This window comes from Salmo salar, chromosome ssa01 (assembly GCF_905237065.1).
Source record: "Salmo salar chromosome ssa01, Ssal_v3.1, whole genome shotgun sequence".
In the NCBI taxonomy this organism is placed as follows: domain Eukaryota; kingdom Metazoa; phylum Chordata; class Actinopteri; order Salmoniformes; family Salmonidae; genus Salmo; species Salmo salar.
Window position 1 is genome coordinate 155,309,022 of NC_059442.1, and position 17,106 is coordinate 155,326,127.

A 17,106-nucleotide genomic window follows, 5' to 3' on the forward strand; every position below is an offset into this window, starting at 1 on the left:
AAAAAACAGTATAATAAAGATTCAAGGAGACTTAAATATATTTTATTTTAAATGACTTACTCATCCAAGTTAAAGATTGTTGGCTTTGGAAAGGTTTTGTGGCAATACATGCGCATCTGCAGTATTTCATCTCCAGGCTTAGTTTACACCAATTATCTTTTAGAGAATTTATGATATTGGGAATGTTATCTTTAAAAACAGGTCAAACACACACACACTTGAAGTCGGAAGTTTACATACACTTAGGTTGGAGTCATTAAAACTCGTTTGTCAACCATTCCACAAATTTCTTGTTCACAAACTATAGTTTTGGCAAGTCAGTTAGGACATCTACTTTGTGCAAGACAAGTAATTTTTCCAACAATTGTTTACAGACAGATTATTTCACTTACAATTCACTGTGTCACAATTCCAGTGGGTCAGAAGTTTACATACACTAAGTTGATTGTGCCTTTAAACAGCTTGGAAAATTCAAAAAAATGTAATGGCTTTAGAAGCATCTGATAGGCTAATTGACATCATTTGAGTCAATTGGAGGTGTACCTGTGGATGTATTTCAAGGCCTACCTTCAAACTCAGTGCCTCTTTGCTTGACATCATGGGAAAATCAAACGAAATCAGCCAAGACCTCAGAAAAAAAATGTGGACCTCCACAAGTCTGGTTCATCATTTGGGGCAATTTCCAAACGCCTGAAGGTACCACGTTCATCTGTACAAACAATAGAGATGAACGTACTTTGGTGCAAAAAGTGCAAATCAATCCCAGAACAGCAGCAAAAGACCTTGTGAAGATGATGGAGGAAACAGGTACAAAATAATGTATATCCACAGTAAAACGAGTCCTATATCGACATAACCTGAAAGGCCGCTCAGCAAGGAAGAAGCCACTGCTCCAAAACTGCCATAAAAAAGCCAGACTACAGTTTGAACTGCACAAGGGTACAAAGATCATACTTTTTGGAGAAATGTCCTCTGGTCTGATGAAACAAAAATAGAACTGTTTGGCCATAATGACCATCATTATTTTTGGAGGAAAACGGGGGAGGCTTGCAAGCCGAAGAACACCATCCCAAACGTGAAGCACGGGGGTGGCAGCATCATGTTGTGGGGGTGCTTTGCTGCAGAAGGGACTGGTGCACTTCACAAAATAGATGGCATCATGAGGAGGAAAATTGTGAATATATTGAAGCAACATCAAGACATCAGTCAGAAAGTTAAAGCTTGGTTGCAAATGGGTCTTCCAAACGGACAATGACCCCAAGCGTACTTCCAAAGTTGTGGCAAAATGGCTTAAGGACAACATAGTCAAGGTATTGGAGTGGCCATCACAAAGCCCTGACCTCAATCCCATAGAAAATGTATGGGCAGAACTGAAAAAGCATGTGCGAGCAAGGAGGCCTACAAACCTGACTCAGTTACACCAGCTCTGTCAGGAGTAAATGGGACAAAATTCACCCAACTTATTGTGGGAAGTTTGTGGAAGGCTACCCGAAACGTTTGACCAAAGTTAAACAATTTAAAGGCAATTCTACAAAATACTAATTGAGTGCATGTAAACTTCTGACCCACTGGGAATGTGATGAAAGAAATAAAAGCTGAAATAAATAATTCTCTCTATTATTATTCTGGCATTTAACTTTCTTAAAATAAAGTGGTGATACTGACTTAAGACAGGGAATTTTTACTAGGATTAAATGTCGGGAATTGTGAAAAACAGTTTAAATGTATTTGGCTAAGGTGTATGTAAACTTCCGACTTCAACTGCGTCGGTGTATGTGTTATATATACACACACACACACACACACACACACACACACACACACACACACACACACACACACACACACACACACACACACACACACACACACACACACACACACACACACACACAGAGAGAAAAGGACTACAGAATATTTAATACTCAGTGAAGTAATACGAGGTGTTTAGTGGTATAAGTCTCCTGTAAACAAATACTATATCAGTATGTGATTGTGTGAGCTTACTACAGTATGCAGAATTCATTTTCTGTCTGAACAAGTGCTTTTAATATGCCCTGCGAGGCAGACAAAATACTGCAACAATTACTCTGACCTGCAGAGTGAATCTGATTGGTTGGCTGGGCATAAAACTGTATTCCCACCCATCATGGGATACATTCAGGCAATCAACGACCTCAAGGACTTTTGCACTTTACGGAGTCAAAACAATAACACACCAAAACAAAAAGGAACAAAAAACATTTTTTTTCTTTAAGTTCTAACTTCACAGTATTTAACAAGATAACAAACAATACATTTGCACGTGCGTTATAGGTTAAGGGGAAAATCGTCCTGCAGGTATGTATGAGATAAAAGTTGAACTTTCAAAATAAAAGTCTGATATTGTATGTCAGCAAAATGGGGTAGTGAAGAAATAAGAATTTCCTTAACTTTTTAGTTCAATTGAAATGCACCTCCCCCTGTCTAGTTTGGGATGTAAAAGGACCACCAACATGCAAGGAATCACGCATCCGAATACCCTGCATTCAAAACAGTCATTACAATCATCCTCAAAGATCATGCTTTTCACAAAAAACAACAATAACAAAAAAAACACATTACATACATTTTTTTTTTTTTTTACAATTGCTTGCTGTTGAGTTTTGGATTGACAACCAACCAAGGTCACAGACAGACACACTATCAAGACAAGAGGACTTGTGTTACAGTCCTAATAACAAAAGGGTGAACATTTTCAGCTAAAGTTCTGTATGCCGTTTCCATACCCCCCTCCCTCCGACACTGTTAAACAATATAGTCTTACGTTGCCACAATCGAGCCCAAGTACTGTTTTCACAAATGTGAGAAAGACAGAATTTGATATTTAAAACAATATGGGGTCAGGAAAGATGATATTATGGCAGCTAGTAAAACATCCATGCACACAGAACACGTCACTTCCACACCACAGAACAGAGGCAGCCTGAGAGTTTACCTCAGAGTTTTAACATGTAGCAGTGTTCAAGGTCTCTTTTTAGAATCACAACCAAAACCCTGCTACAGTATATGGATTCAACTAGATGAGAATATCAATATCAGACTTGTATGTTTATATAGCGTATGTATGTAAACCCAGTTCATGCTAGACACTGACTGGAAAGCCTCTGGTAAAACATAAGGGGGTGGTGGGCGGACAGAAAACTGAAGGACCAACTACATGTTTGTTTAAGAAACCTTATCACAAGGCTATGCAAGAAATACCACAACTATCCGATGATGCAACACACAGATCACTCTACTGATGTACACCCTCCTTACCCACTTCCCACTTTGATGTAAGCATGCTACTTAGTTATTTTCCTGTTTTTAAGACAAGTCACTTTCAACCACAACAAATATAGAATCATATGCACTCTTTCTGTCTGTGACGTGTTTGACTGAATGGTTTATTCAACACAGCTTCTGACCTGCCACAAAAATACTGTTCATTACTCTATTACTTTAAATATGCCACTACCAATTTTTCTTTCATTAACTCAACGCAATTACTTTGATTGATGACTACAATAAAAGACAGGCTATTGTTTTTCGAAGATATACAAAGGCAGTGTCCCCCATCCAAAAAATTGCTGGTTAGATAAATACGATAATATCAGCATTTTCTTTACTCTATTACCTCTGTTGTGGTTGCTTGGCTAGCAGCTGTCCTGGCAGTTGAGGACAGCTGCTATGTTGTTTTCTATGAGACTTTTAATGTCATTTCTATGCCCACTACGTTATTTTATAACCACCCCCATATCAATTCTATGGTCGGTATCATTCTCTCTAGTTCTAAACTCCCTCCCCCTACACTTATCTCTGAGTGGCACTTTCCGGTCGATACGTATAGATTTAAAAGCTCTTCTTAACTGAAATCTGATCCTAAATCAGCATTATTACCCCCCCCGGTAAGTATAAACCCAGGATTTTACCACAACTAAATGACAGAAGCATTTACAAAGTTTTGCATTGTTTTTTTCCTGCGTTTTGATTCAAATGTCCACTCAGTAGTAGAGTCGCTGGAGAGCTCAAATGAAAATAACCAAAATAAAAAGAGAAAACAAAAATGGCTACGCTGACAATATCTTTTCATTTCTGAATGAGATGTTGAAATGAAATAAATGTTTCCTCCCTTGATTAAGTTAGCCCGCTGGTTCCCCCGTGTCCCCCTCGCCTGTTGCTTGGGGGGCGTTGACTGCCTCTGCTGGCTAACACCTCCCTCCCACCCCGCCCGTCAAGAAGGTTGAGGAGGGTCCCGGTCCGCACCCCCCTCCCTCCCCAGCTGGCAGACCCTTCCCCCAGTAAAGGGTAACATGTTCCCTGGGTATAAGAGGTTCCCCGTCCGTCGTCTCCCATAGTGAATGACCTGGAAACACAGTGAGACCAATATTATTAATTAAGCAAAATTAGGAATAAACCTTCCTAATTTTGCTTGCTTATTATTTTCTCAAATAAGGCGGCTAACAAACAGACACTAAAGTGGATAGGATCTCTCGGCTCTATAATTAGATTTGACCATGAATGTGCAAAGTACCCCCTTGAACAGGTATGTTCCTATGGAAAGCATTACACCCCGTAGAAGGCCGCCAGCCGTTCCTTCAGAGGCAGTGGAAACTGGTCTGAGAAACGCCTCCAGTTATCCTCGCCCACCTGGTTCTTGAACCCATGGAGGATCTGAAAATATCAAACAACAATTAGCACAAAGCTACGCATGCACACATTGTGGATCAGGATATTCACCCCTTTCCCTCACACAGATCAGGCCTAGAGTCTACAAGACTACATGGCAGTTATCAGTTTTTACCTTGCCAAACATGTCTCGCAGATCATCCTTTGGATTTACCCACGAGGCCACTGCATCACAGAAAAATATAAAGTCCTGGAGGAAATGAGAGTAAAGGTCTGCCTTGAGACAACAAGAGTTTCTCTGCTAACATCACTCACTCATGGGGCCATATAACCAGTAATGCAGTTCCTGTATTTTTCTTAGTCCTCAACTGATGGGGCCATGAGAAGAAGATAAGGGCAGTTCCCATGTTATCCTCTAGAGGGCAGCAATGCCTGGGGGCCTCACCTGTACCACTCCTCCAGGGTTGACACTGATCATAGTGCAGATACCTCGGAACGCTGAGTCTTTTTCCTCATTGTCTCTTATGTTCCTTAGAGAGGTGCACCTGTCAACAGGAACAGCCACGTTTTACACCAGGCCAGAGGGGCTGCCTTAAAGCACTGCATTACAATTCAATACCTTTACAGCACTCTGAAATGACCATTGACTGTATTCAATAATGTAATTGAACTTGCATAGGTATATCATATTACTATTACCTGTTAACACAAATTCCACTATGGATAAATTGAATACCTTGCAAAATATAAAAATACTACATCTATTGCATCAAGGTTTGTTGATCGTATGGCAACTAAAAAAAAGAAGAATAACCTATAGTATACTAAAAAATACAATTTGCCACTTTTACTTCATACTTGTGAATTCAATCTACAATCATTTATTTTAGACCTTTAGAAGATTTTATATTATCAGAACTCCTTTTACCAAAGACTACTTCAGAAGATACAAAATATTCTTGTGGGGAGAAAATGATTTCTCTCAGATAATCTAAAACAGTATCAGACTGGTGCATGCACATCAAACAAACCGGTCCTTCTGAAACTTTGTGTTAAAGCACTTAACTATACACTAATGAGTAAGTCACTAAAAACGGTTTAATCACTTTTAAAATAACTTAACTTTGGCCCATATGGCATTTAGGTTAACCTTTACTATTGCACTTTATAAATGCCAAATCTTTTTATATGAACTTTTTTCTTAAAGGAAGTTGAGGAATTCTGGGATAGGCGCATGCAGCTGGATGACTAGTGGACATGGGGGGGGGTGCGCTGTGAATGCTTTTGGGAATTTTTGTGGAATGCTTCGAAAAAATTTTGTGGAATGCTTTGGGAATTTTAGGGAAGCCTTTTGCTTTCACTTTCTGAACCAGCAGGCATGTGACAATCTAATCCCATGCACTAATTAGTAGTTAGCGACAATTAACAATGACAAACTGTAAAATAAATAAACCAGTAATGTATAAAATACATGAAGGTGCTACTGAAGCAAAATACATCACAGACAGAGGACCTAAAAGAGGAATGGATTAGTCACATGGTTGGCAATGATTACGGACTGATTCAGGAGAAACAGAAAATACTTATTTCAGAAAGAAAGAGAGGGAGGAAGAGAGAAAGACAGAGACAGGGAAGGAGAGAGAGACAGGAAGAGACAGACATGGAGAAAGAGGAAAGAGGAGAGGAATATGAATTAAATAAAAGATTGAATAATACACACCAGGGTCTTATAAACTGCTGTAGCATGGGTGCCACCTCTTGAGGACAAACGTAACCAAGACGACCAATTGTTATTGCTAAGGTAACGCAATCACGGTTATACACCACCAAACGCCAACCAAGACATGAGCAATGAGGAGAAAAAATAAAGAAAAAACAAACAACTCAGAAACATAAATCAACAGAATCCATGTATGATAATAAACAGAAGAATTCACTAGTGTTGATTATTACTGCCCCGTGTAGGCTAGTATGGCACTAAAAACAAACACCTCGTTTAAGGGAGAACACTTTGACAACACAATATCAATCAAACAGCAACATGCCTGCTCGGACGTCAGAAATATGAATGTTGAAATGGCCTCTGTTCTCTTACGACAAACTCCTCTTTCCAAAATGTTGAATGAATGTTCTTCGTCTAACTTTAAAGTGTAAAATGTGAAGTCATTAGTTAGCCAAATGCCAGTATGGAATGTTTACACGGTTCTTATTCTTCTCAAAGTTGGCAGCTGGGAATTGAGCTTTCAGAGGTTTCTCCCTTAAACTCACAAAAAGGTTCATCTTTCCATAAGAAACAGAAAAACGTTTCTTCTTTTTTTGGTTGTAAAGAAATGACCAACTACATGGGAGGAGACAAGTATCCAGTACAGCAGCTTCTTATGAGGAGACAGAGAGGAGGACCTACGTTTAAGAGACACAAAACTATGCAACATTCTCATTAAGAAACAGGCATTTATGAACAGTCCAATGAGACATGCAGAAAGCAGATGATAGGCTCATTAGAAATAAAGTTCAGTGCAGGATAGGCTGATTGGCTGCAAATGAGGATGGAGGGGAGGGGTTATAGCTATACAGTGCCTTCAGAAAGTACTCATACCCCTTGACTTTCACATTTGTTGTGTTACAGCCTGTATTCAAAAATGTATTAAATTGTTTGTTTTTCCTCACCCATCTACACACAATACCTCATAACGACAAAATGAAAATGTTTATTTTTTTATGTTTGCAAATGTATTGAAAATGAAATACAGAAATATCGAATTTACATAAGTATTCACACTACTGAGTCAATACTGGAAGCACCTTTGGCAGCGATTACAGCTGTGAGTCTTTCTGGGTAAGTCTCTAAGAGCTTTGCACACCTGGATTGTGCAACATTTGCCCATTATCCTTTAAAAAAATGTGTCAAGCTTTGTCAAGTTGGTTGTTGATCATTGCTAGACAAACATTTGCATAGATGTTTCTAAGTCAAAACTGTAACTCGGCCACTCAGGAACATTCAGTGTCTTCTTGGTAAGCAACTCCAGTGTAGATTTGGAATTGTGTTTTAGGTTCTTGTCCTGCTGAAAGGTGAATTAATCTCCCAGTGTCTGGTGGAAAGCAGACTGAACCAGATTTACTCCAGGATTTCCACCTGTGCTTAGCTCCATTCCACTCATTTTCTTATCCTGAAAAACTTCCCAGTCCTTAACAATTACAAGCATACCCATAACATGATGCAGCAACAACTCTGCTTGAAAATACGGAGAGTGGTATTAAGTAATGTGTTGTATTGGATTTGTACTCAGGACAAAAAGTTAATTGCTTTGCCACATTTGTAGCAGTATTCATTTAGTGCCTTGTTGCAAACAGGATGCATGTTTTGGAATATTTGTATTATTTTCACTGTCAATTAGGTTAGTATTGTGGGTTAACTACAATGCTGTTGAGCCATCATCTGTTTTCTCCTATCACAGCCATTAAACTCTGTATATGTTTTAAAGTCACCATTGGCCTCATGGTGAAATCCCTGAGCGGTGTCCTTCCTCTCCGGCAACTGAGTTGGGAAGGACGCCTGCATCTTTGTAGTGACTTGGTTTATTGACACACCATCCAAAGCTTAATTAATAACTTCACCATGCTCAAACGGATATTCAATATCAGCTTTTTTTTTACCCATCAACTAATAGGTGCCCTTTTCTGCGAGGCATTGGAAAATCTCCCTGATCTTTATGGTTGAATCTGTGTTTGAAATTCACTGCTCGACTGAGGGACCTTACAGATAATTGTATGTGTGGGGTACAGAGATGAGGTAGTCATTCAAAAATCATGTTAAACACTATTATTGAAACTTATTATGTGACTTGTTTAGCACATTTTTACTCCTGAACTTAGGCTTGCCATAACAAAGGGGTTTGTTTATTAGTTATTGAATCAAGACATTTCAGCTTAACATTTGTAAACATTGCGAAAAACATAACTTTGGAGTAATTGCATGTAGGCCAGTGACCAAAAAAAATCGATTTTAAATGCAGGCTGTAACACAACAAAATGTGGGAAACTCAAGGGTGTGAATACTTTCTGAAGGCTCTGTATATGGCCTCAAACCCCATCCACCTCAATAGAGTTGATGTGACTTTATACTGTATGTGTGTTTTAAAGTGCTTTGAAGGATCAAATTGGTGAGCTATAAGAGAATCAAAATGAATACATTTTCTGAATGTTTTGATAGGTTAGCTGAAAATGAAGATTAGGAGAGTTCTTGTATGAAACACTCCAAAGGAAACCAAGTCGATTATGTTTTGATTTATCGTACTAAAATAGAATGGTAGTGGACTGAGCCCAACAGCATAGACCTATGGCTCCATCAATCCATCACCTATCCTGCATCAAACGTTTGCCATCCTTTAACTAAACATTCAACATATATTGGCAGATATGCATTCACATTTAAAAAAACACTAACTAAAAACAACAAATAAATAAACTGACAAACAAACAGGAACAACAACTACAAATTCCCTAGTTTTCCTGGGGGGTGTAGGGGGGTTAGTTAAGCAGGTTACACTTCACCCTCATTTTGGCTCAGTTTGGGTTCTTGTTTCATGTTGGCGGCCATTTTGGATCACCCAAACACGGTTTCCAATTCGACTAGAGCCTCTAAATAAAAGCAGAGTGTAACCGAAGGTTTGTTTGATAAGTATAGGTGCTATAACATTTCTCTCAAAACCCCAAAAAATGTTTAGGATGGGATTAGCTCTTTCCTCAGTCAGCAAAGACAACTAGTTATTATTATTATTATGATGATGATCATCATCATGAGTGTTCAGTAAACATTCAGTTTGTCAAATTAACCGTATGAAAACTCTTGAAGCATTTAGCTATACACTCCACTGTCTCAGTTAAGACCTCACGGTCACCTACTGATGCTGCTCAACACTTCAGCTTCACTTCAAGGGAACTAAAGCTAGAAAAATCTGACAACCAACGGTGCAACAGAATCAATCCATTTCAGTTAATAATGCCAAGACTGTACACTTACAGGGTTTGCTCGGTTTTGGCATTTCCCCAGATTCTTACTCCATGAGGAATAAATACTTCATCTGTCACTCTTTCTCCCCTCCTTTATTTCCCTCTTTCCACCTCAGCCACATTTAATTTCTTTCAGCAGAGATCCAACAGCCCATAAACACAGCCTCTAAGCCATAGATCATTGGGTCCAAATAGTTGGGATGTTTGGTTGAAACCGGCAAAACCTGTAAGGCCCAGAGCATGGGGAGGCTTTCAGATGGAGATTAATGGCCTCTGCTCCAGTCAGAGGGTGCGTCCCAATAACCTCTCCTTCTTCCTGAAGTCTGCACTCGTTCACTACTCCCCAGATATTTAAAAGCATTGGATTGGTGTTGGCATGGGCTACGAGGAGTTTTCATATACCAGTAATTTCCCTTCAAATCCATGAAGGGAATTGAACGAGTGCACACTTCGGGAGAAAGGAGATTTCATTGGGGCGCACCCAGAGTGGCCCTGACTGACTGTGCTGTGTAACATCTCCCTGTGTGGATGGCAGGTTCAGCACAGCCTGCAGCACCACCTTGTGGTGGTACCTGTGTTCTCCAGCAGGGTCTTTGGGGTGTTGGGCCTGTTGATGATCTCAACCAGCTGGTGCAGCACCATGGTCACGTAGGGCTGCATCTCAGCCCCTGGGGAGAGGGGAAGGAGAAGGGAGGTCAGGGAGGCGTAGACACACATTCATGAGAATGTATCCAAGCTGGTATGTGTGACCACTTTCTGACAATTTCCGGACACTCACCCATTTGTATAGATATCTCTCCGATTGCCCACGTTGCATTGTTGCACACTGATATCAACTCTGGGTTCAGATTAGTGCCTAGTATAGGCATGAAATCAGCTGCAGAGAAGAGAAAGAGATAGAAGCTTAAACCATTGGTAACTGATAACCTGACATTCAGACTACTATACACATCTTGTATATCAGCTGGTTTGTTACTGCCAGTCTGGTGTAAGAGAACAGAGTACCAGGCTGTGTGTTACTGCCAGTCTGGTGTAAGAGAATAGAGTACCAGGCTGTGTGTTACTGCCAGTCTGGTGTAAGAGAATAGAGTACCAGGCTGTGTGTTACTACTCTTACTGTGTAAGAGAATAGAGTACCAGGCTGTGTGTTACTACTCTTACTGTGTAAGAGAATAGAGTACCAGGCTGTGTGTTACTACTCTTACTGTGTAAGAGAATAGAGTACCAGGCTGTGTGTTACTGCCAGTCTGGTGTAAGAGAATAGAGTACCAGGCTGTGTGTTACTGCCAGTCTGATGTAAGAATAGAGTACCAGGCTGTGTGTTACTACTCTTACTGTGTAAGAGAATAGAGTACCAGGCTGTGTGTTACTGCCAGTCTGATGTAAGAGAATAGAGTACCAGGCTGTGTGTTACTGCCAGTCTGATGTAAGAATAGAGTACCAGGCTGTGTGTTACTGCCAGTCTGATGTAAGAATAGAGTACCAGGCTGTGTGTTACTGCACTCTTACTTGTAAGAGAATAGAGTACCAGGCTGTGTGTTACTGCCAGTCTGATGTAAGAATAGAATAGAGTACCAGGCTGTGTGTTACTGCCAGTCTGGTGTAAGAGAATAGAGTACCAGGCTGTGTGTTACTGCCAGTCTGGTGTAAGAGAATAGAGTATCAGGCTGTGTGTTACTGCCAGTCTGGTGTAAGAGAATAGAGTACCAGGCTGTGTGTTACTGCCAGTCTGGTGTAAGAGAACAGAGTACCAGGCTGTGTGTTACTACTCTTACTGTGTAAGAGAATAGAGTACCAGGCTGTGTGTTACTGCCAGTCTGGTATAAAAGAATAGAGTACCAGGCTGTGTGTTACTGCCAGTCTGGTATAAGAGAATAGAGTACCAGGCTGTGTGTTACTGCCAGTCTGGTGTAAGAGAATAGAGTATCAGGCTGTGTGTTACTGCCAGTCTGGTGTAAGAGAATAGAGTACCAGGCTGTGTGTTACTGCCAGTCTGGTGTAAGAGAACAGAGTACCAGGCTGTGTGTTACTACTCTTACTGTGTAAGAGAACAGAGTACGTACCGATGCATGGCTTTACATGCTGGAAACAAGCTTTAGTCAGGTCACCCAGCAGAGCAAAGGAGCTCTGACGCACCTCTGGCATTTTGTCCTGAGAGAGATAGAGAGGGGGACAGAAAGAGACAGCCAGAGATTAGTCATGACTCACGGACCTGAGAGATTAACTATGTCAGGGTTGGTTGATCTGTAACACTGCGAGATCACTGGTTGGTTGGTTGATCTGTAACACTGCGAGATCACTGGTTGGTTGGTTGGTTGATCTGTAACACTGAGATCACTGGTTGGTTGATCTATAACACTGAGGTCACTGGTTGGTTGGTTGATCTGTAACACTGAGGTCACTGGTTGGTTGGTTGATCTGTAACACTGAGGTCACTGGTTGGTTGGTTGATCTGTAACACTGAGGTCACTGGTTGGTTGGTTGATCTGTAACACTGAGGTCACTGGTTGGTTGGTTGATCTGTAACACTGAGGTCACTGGTTGGTTGGTTGATCTGTAACACTGCGAGATCACTGGTTGGTTGGTTGATCTGTAACACTGCGAGATCACTGGTTGGTTGGTTGATCTGTAACACTGAGGTCACTGGTTGTTGGTTGGTTGGTTGGTTGATCTGTAACACTGAGGTCACTGGTTGTTGGTTGGTTGGTTGATTGATCTGTAACACTGAGGTCACTGGTTGGTTGGTTGGTTGATCTGTAACACTGAGGTCACTGGTTGTTGGTTGGTTGGTTGATTGATCTGTAACACTGAGGTCACTGGTTGGTTGGTTGGTTGGTTGGTTGATCTGTAACACTGCGAGATCACTGGTTGGTTGGTTGATCTGTAACACTGCGAGATCACTGGTTGGTTGGTTGATCTGTAACACTGTGAGATCACTGGTTGGTTGGTTGATCTGTAACACTGTGAGATCACTGGTTGGTTGGTCTGTAACACTGCAAGATCACTGGTTGGTTGGTTGGTTGATCTGTAACACTGAGGTCACTGGTTGGTTACCTGCATGCACTGGTACATGAGCGTGAGGATATTGCTACGGGCAACCAGCTGCTCGATGTTGCCGCCCAACCCCTCGGCCAGTCCACTGAGCAGGTCCAGAGCCACAATCATAAAGTCCTTATCAGGAGCCTCGTACTGGTCTGGCTGGGACTGGTGGAGCTGGATGGAGAGACAAAGGGGAGGGAGACAGGAAAAGGGGGCAGTAAGCAAGGGAGACAGACGATTGAATATATGGTAGAAGAGAGAGAGAGAGAGGAGGTAGTGTGACAGAGGGTGATGGAAAGAGGAGAGAGAGTGTGGATTAGATTTGGGAAAATAGTTATTTGAAACAATTAGATTGCACATTCCGCAAGCATGAAATCCAACCGCGAGCAGATAATCCCCAAATGTTCTCATACACACACAATCTGTGCCAATACCCTTCTCTATGGTGTGTTCAGGACTAACTCACACAGCCAGCTGGCACAAACAAGATGGTGTTTACAGGCAAGAAAGCAAGCACTAAACAAACGCTCCCTCACGCAACAGTCTCTCACACCCCCGTGTCCCTCACACACCCCCGTGTCCCTCACGCAACAGTGTCTCACACACCCCCGTGTCCCTCACACACCCCCGTGTCCCTCACACACCCCCGTGTCCCTCACACACCCCCGTGTCCCTCACGCACCCCCGTGTCCCTCACGCAACAGTGTCTCACACACCCCCGTGTCCCTCACACACCCCCGTGTCCCTCACACACCCCCGTGTCCCTCACGCATCAACGGACGTGTGTGTCTCACCATGGCCTGAGCGAGGGTCTTCTGCACCAGGTTGACACAGCGCTGGTACACAGGCTCACAGTAGGGCAGGAAACCACTCTGGAGAGATGTGGCTACTGACGACAGGCACTGAGAGATGGAGGGAGAGAAAGATGGGGGAGAAAAAGATGGGGGGGATTCCGAGAAGAGAGAAAGGTGATGTGACAAGAGAGGATGAAAGAGGAAGAAATAATAGGACACTTGATCACCTCAGTTAAAGGTAGTAATTCTTACAATTTTAGTAAATTGTTTAACAGAGTGAGCATGTATTTGCTGAAGAGTAGAAAACTCCCCTGGACGATAGTGCCTTGGTGTGATGAGAGAACGGTGAGGCTCACCTCTAGTAAAGGGAACATTATTAGAGAACGGTGAGGCTCACCTCTAGTAAAGGGAACATTATTAGAGAACGGTGAGGCTCACCTCTAGTAAAGGGAACATTATTAGAGAACAGTGAGGCTCACCTCTAGTAAAGGGAACATTATTAGCGAACGGTGAGGCTCACCTCTAGTAAAGGGAACATTATTAGAGAACGGTGAGGCTCACCTCTAGTAAAGGGAACATTATTAGAGAACGGTGAGGCTCACCTCTAGTAAAGGGAACATTATTAGAGAACGGTGAGGCTCACCTCTAGTAAAGGGAACATTATTAGAGAACGGTGATGCTCACCTCTAGTAAAGGGAACATTATTAGAGAACGGTGATGCTCACCTCTAGTAAAGGGAACATTATTAGAGAACGGTGAGGCTCACCTCTAGTAAAGGGAACATTATTAGAGAACGGTGAGGCTCACCTCTAGTAAAGGGAACATTATTAGAGAACGGTGAGGCTCACCTCTAGTAAAGGGAACATTATTAGAGAACGGTGAGGCTCACCTCTAGTAAAGGGAACATTATTAGAGAACGGTGATGCTCACCTCTAGTAAAGGGAACATTATTAGAGAACGGTGAGGCTCACCTCTAGTAAAGGGAACATTATTAGAGAACGGTGATGCTCACCTCTAGTAAAGGGAACATTATTAGAGAACGGTGAGGCTCACCTCTAGTAAAGGGAACATTATTAGAGAACGGTGAGGCTCACCTCTAGTAAAGGGAACATTATTAGAGAACGGTGATGCTCACCTCTAGTAAAGGGAACATTATTAGAGAACGGTGATGCTCACCTCTAGTAAAGGGAACATTATTAGAGAACGGTGAGGCTCACCTCTAGTAAAGGGAACATTATTAGAGAACGGTGAGGCTCACCTCTAGTAAAGGGAACATTATTAGAGAACGGTGATGCTCACCTCTAGTAAAGGGAACATTATTAGAGAACGGTGATGCTCACCTCTAGTAAAGGGAACATTATTAGAGAACGGTGAGGCTCACCTCTAGTAAAGGGAACATTATTAGAGAACGGTGAGGCTCACCTCTAGTAAAGGGAACATTATTAGAGAACGGTGATGCTCACCTCTAGTAAAGGGAACAGATCCTTGTCTTCGTCCTTCAGCTGGTTCCACTTTGCTATCAGTGGAGGCATCAGCATCTGAATGTACTCCTAAACACATACAGTAAAGACCACATTAGACATCACAACTAAACACATACAGTAAAGACCACATTAGACATCACAACTAAACACATACAGTAAAGAGCACATTAGACATCACAACCAAACACATACAGTAAAGACCACATTAGACATCACAACCTAACACATACAGTAAAGACCACATTAGACATCACAACTAAACACATACAGTAAAGAGCACATTAGACATCACAACTAAACACACACAGTAAAGAGCACATTAGACATCACAACTAAACACATACAGCTGAAAGGGGAAACTACATGCAAATGCAGTTTTGCTCGAGTCATAGCTGTGACATCATTGGGAGACAGAGAGCGTACATAGTGTGTGTGTGTGTGTGTGTGTGTACCGGCTTGTTGAGGTGGTGTCCCACAGAGTCAGCGAGCGTCCCTATAGCATCGTACAGTATAAGCAGGTTCTTGTGTTGGTACTTGTTGAAGGCAAACACCAGAGTGTCCAGGATGTAAGCCAGGTAGGGAACCAACTCTGTACACGCCTCTTCTTCCAGAGTGGCAAAGGCACTGGGGGGAGAGTTAGTGGAAAGAGAGATAGGAGAGAGAGAAAGGTGAGGGGGGATAAGGCAGGAGAGAAAGGTGAGGGGGAGAGAGGGGGATAAGGCAGGAGAGAAAGAGAGGGGGATAAGGCAGGCGAGAAAGAGGGGGAGAGAGGGGGATAAGGCAGGCGAGAAAGAGAGGGGGAGAGAGGGGGATAAGGCAGGCGAGAAAGAGAGGGGGAGAGAGGGGGATAAGGCAGGCGAGAAAGAGAGGGGGATAAGGCAGGCGAGAAAGAGAGGGGGATAAGGCAGGCGAGAAAGAGAGGGGGAGAGAGGGGGATAAGGCAGGCGAGAAAGAGAGGGGGAGAGAGGGGGATAAGGCAGGCGAGAAAGAGAGGGGGAGAGAGGGGGATAAGGCAGGCGAGAAAGAGAGGGGGAGAGAGGGGGATAAGGCAGGCGAGAAAGAGAGGGGGAGAGAGGGGGATAAGGCAGGCGAGAAAGAGAGGGGGAGAGACGGGGATAAGGCAGGCGAGAAAGAGAGGGGGAGAGAGGGGGATAAGGCAGGCGAGAAAGAGAGGGGGAGAGAGGGGGATAAGGCAGGCGAGAAAGAGAGGGGGAGAGACGGGGATAAGGCAGGCGAGAAAGAGGGGGAGAGAGGGGGATAAGGCAGGCGAGAAAGAGGGGGAGAGAGGGGGATAAGGCAGGCGAGAAAGAGGGGGAGAGAGGGGGATAAGGCAGGCGAGAAAGAGAGGGGGAGAGAGGGGGATAAGGCAGGAGAGAAAGAGAGGGGGAGAGAGGGGGATAAGGCAGGCGAGAAAGAGAGGGGGAGAGAGGGGGATAAGGCAGGCGAGAAAGAGGGGGAGAGAGGGGGATAAGGCAGGCGAGAAAGAAAAGGTTGTTTAGAACACCACTTCGCAGTCAAGCTGTTGTTCAAAAACTTTGATTGGATCAACTGATCGTCACAATGATCATCATCTTTACTTCCACTCCCAGGACCGTCGTCCCCAGCTTTAGAACCCAGAGCCACTTATTACTGATCATTTACAAATAAATCAGACATCTGGTCAAACATAACCACAGCTACCAACAGCTGACCACATGCTGACTCACCTGCAGGCGGCCTCCTGCACCCTCTTGTTGGAGTCCAGGATGCGTTTGAGGAGCTCAGTCATCAGTGGCTTCAGATAGGTGTCAGGAGGCTGGCTGACCACCCAGTGGGCATATCGACTCAGGGTCCAGCAGGTGATGGAGCGCACCAGGGCCTTCTCATCACTCAGACACTGCACCAGGTGGGGGATGAGCTCTGGCAGGTAGGGGATCATACCCTGCATACAACCTGGGAAAATGACATGGGGTTAGACTGTTGGGTTCTACTGGCTTTAAGATCAGCGGTGAAAATAGTGAAGAGAGATAGTCCTGTGTAGTCCTTCGTTCAGGTTGCATGGTAGAATACCCCTGATAGCTAGAATTAAGCAACTTCCTGACCACACAAGTGGATAAACACACTGTACATTCTCTTTCACCACTGTATAG

General features: G+C 43.0%; 1 protein-coding gene across 2 annotated transcripts in view; it reads right to left on the bottom strand.

Annotated features, from left to right (window-relative positions):
* Positions 1-2,232: 2,232 nt before the first annotated feature.
* The window catches only part of LOC106569531 (transportin-1), a 50,226-nt gene continuing 35,352 nt past the window's right edge, over positions 2,233-17,106 (bottom strand). The window contains exons 13-25 of one of the 2 annotated variants that reach the window (XM_014140980.2): positions 16,684-16,909; positions 15,430-15,601; positions 14,957-15,043; positions 13,494-13,601; positions 12,715-12,873; positions 11,724-11,811; positions 10,439-10,537; positions 10,233-10,328; positions 6,371-6,446; positions 5,096-5,195; positions 4,826-4,900; positions 4,556-4,695; positions 2,233-4,387 (exon numbers count right to left, since the gene is read on the bottom strand). In XM_014140980.2, the coding sequence (XP_013996455.1) occupies positions 4,588-4,695; positions 4,826-4,900; positions 5,096-5,195; positions 6,371-6,446; positions 10,233-10,328; positions 10,439-10,537; positions 11,724-11,811; positions 12,715-12,873; positions 13,494-13,601; positions 14,957-15,043; positions 15,430-15,601; positions 16,684-16,909 (1,394 nt within the window). In that variant the 3' untranslated portion in view covers positions 2,233-4,387; positions 4,556-4,587. Of the gene's footprint in view, positions 4,388-4,555; positions 4,696-4,825; positions 4,901-5,095; positions 5,196-6,370; positions 6,447-10,232; positions 10,329-10,438; positions 10,538-11,723; positions 11,812-12,714; positions 12,874-13,493; positions 13,602-14,956; positions 15,044-15,429; positions 15,602-16,683; positions 16,910-17,106 lie in introns of those variants that run through there. The other variant, XR_006758437.1, reaches the window with a different exon arrangement.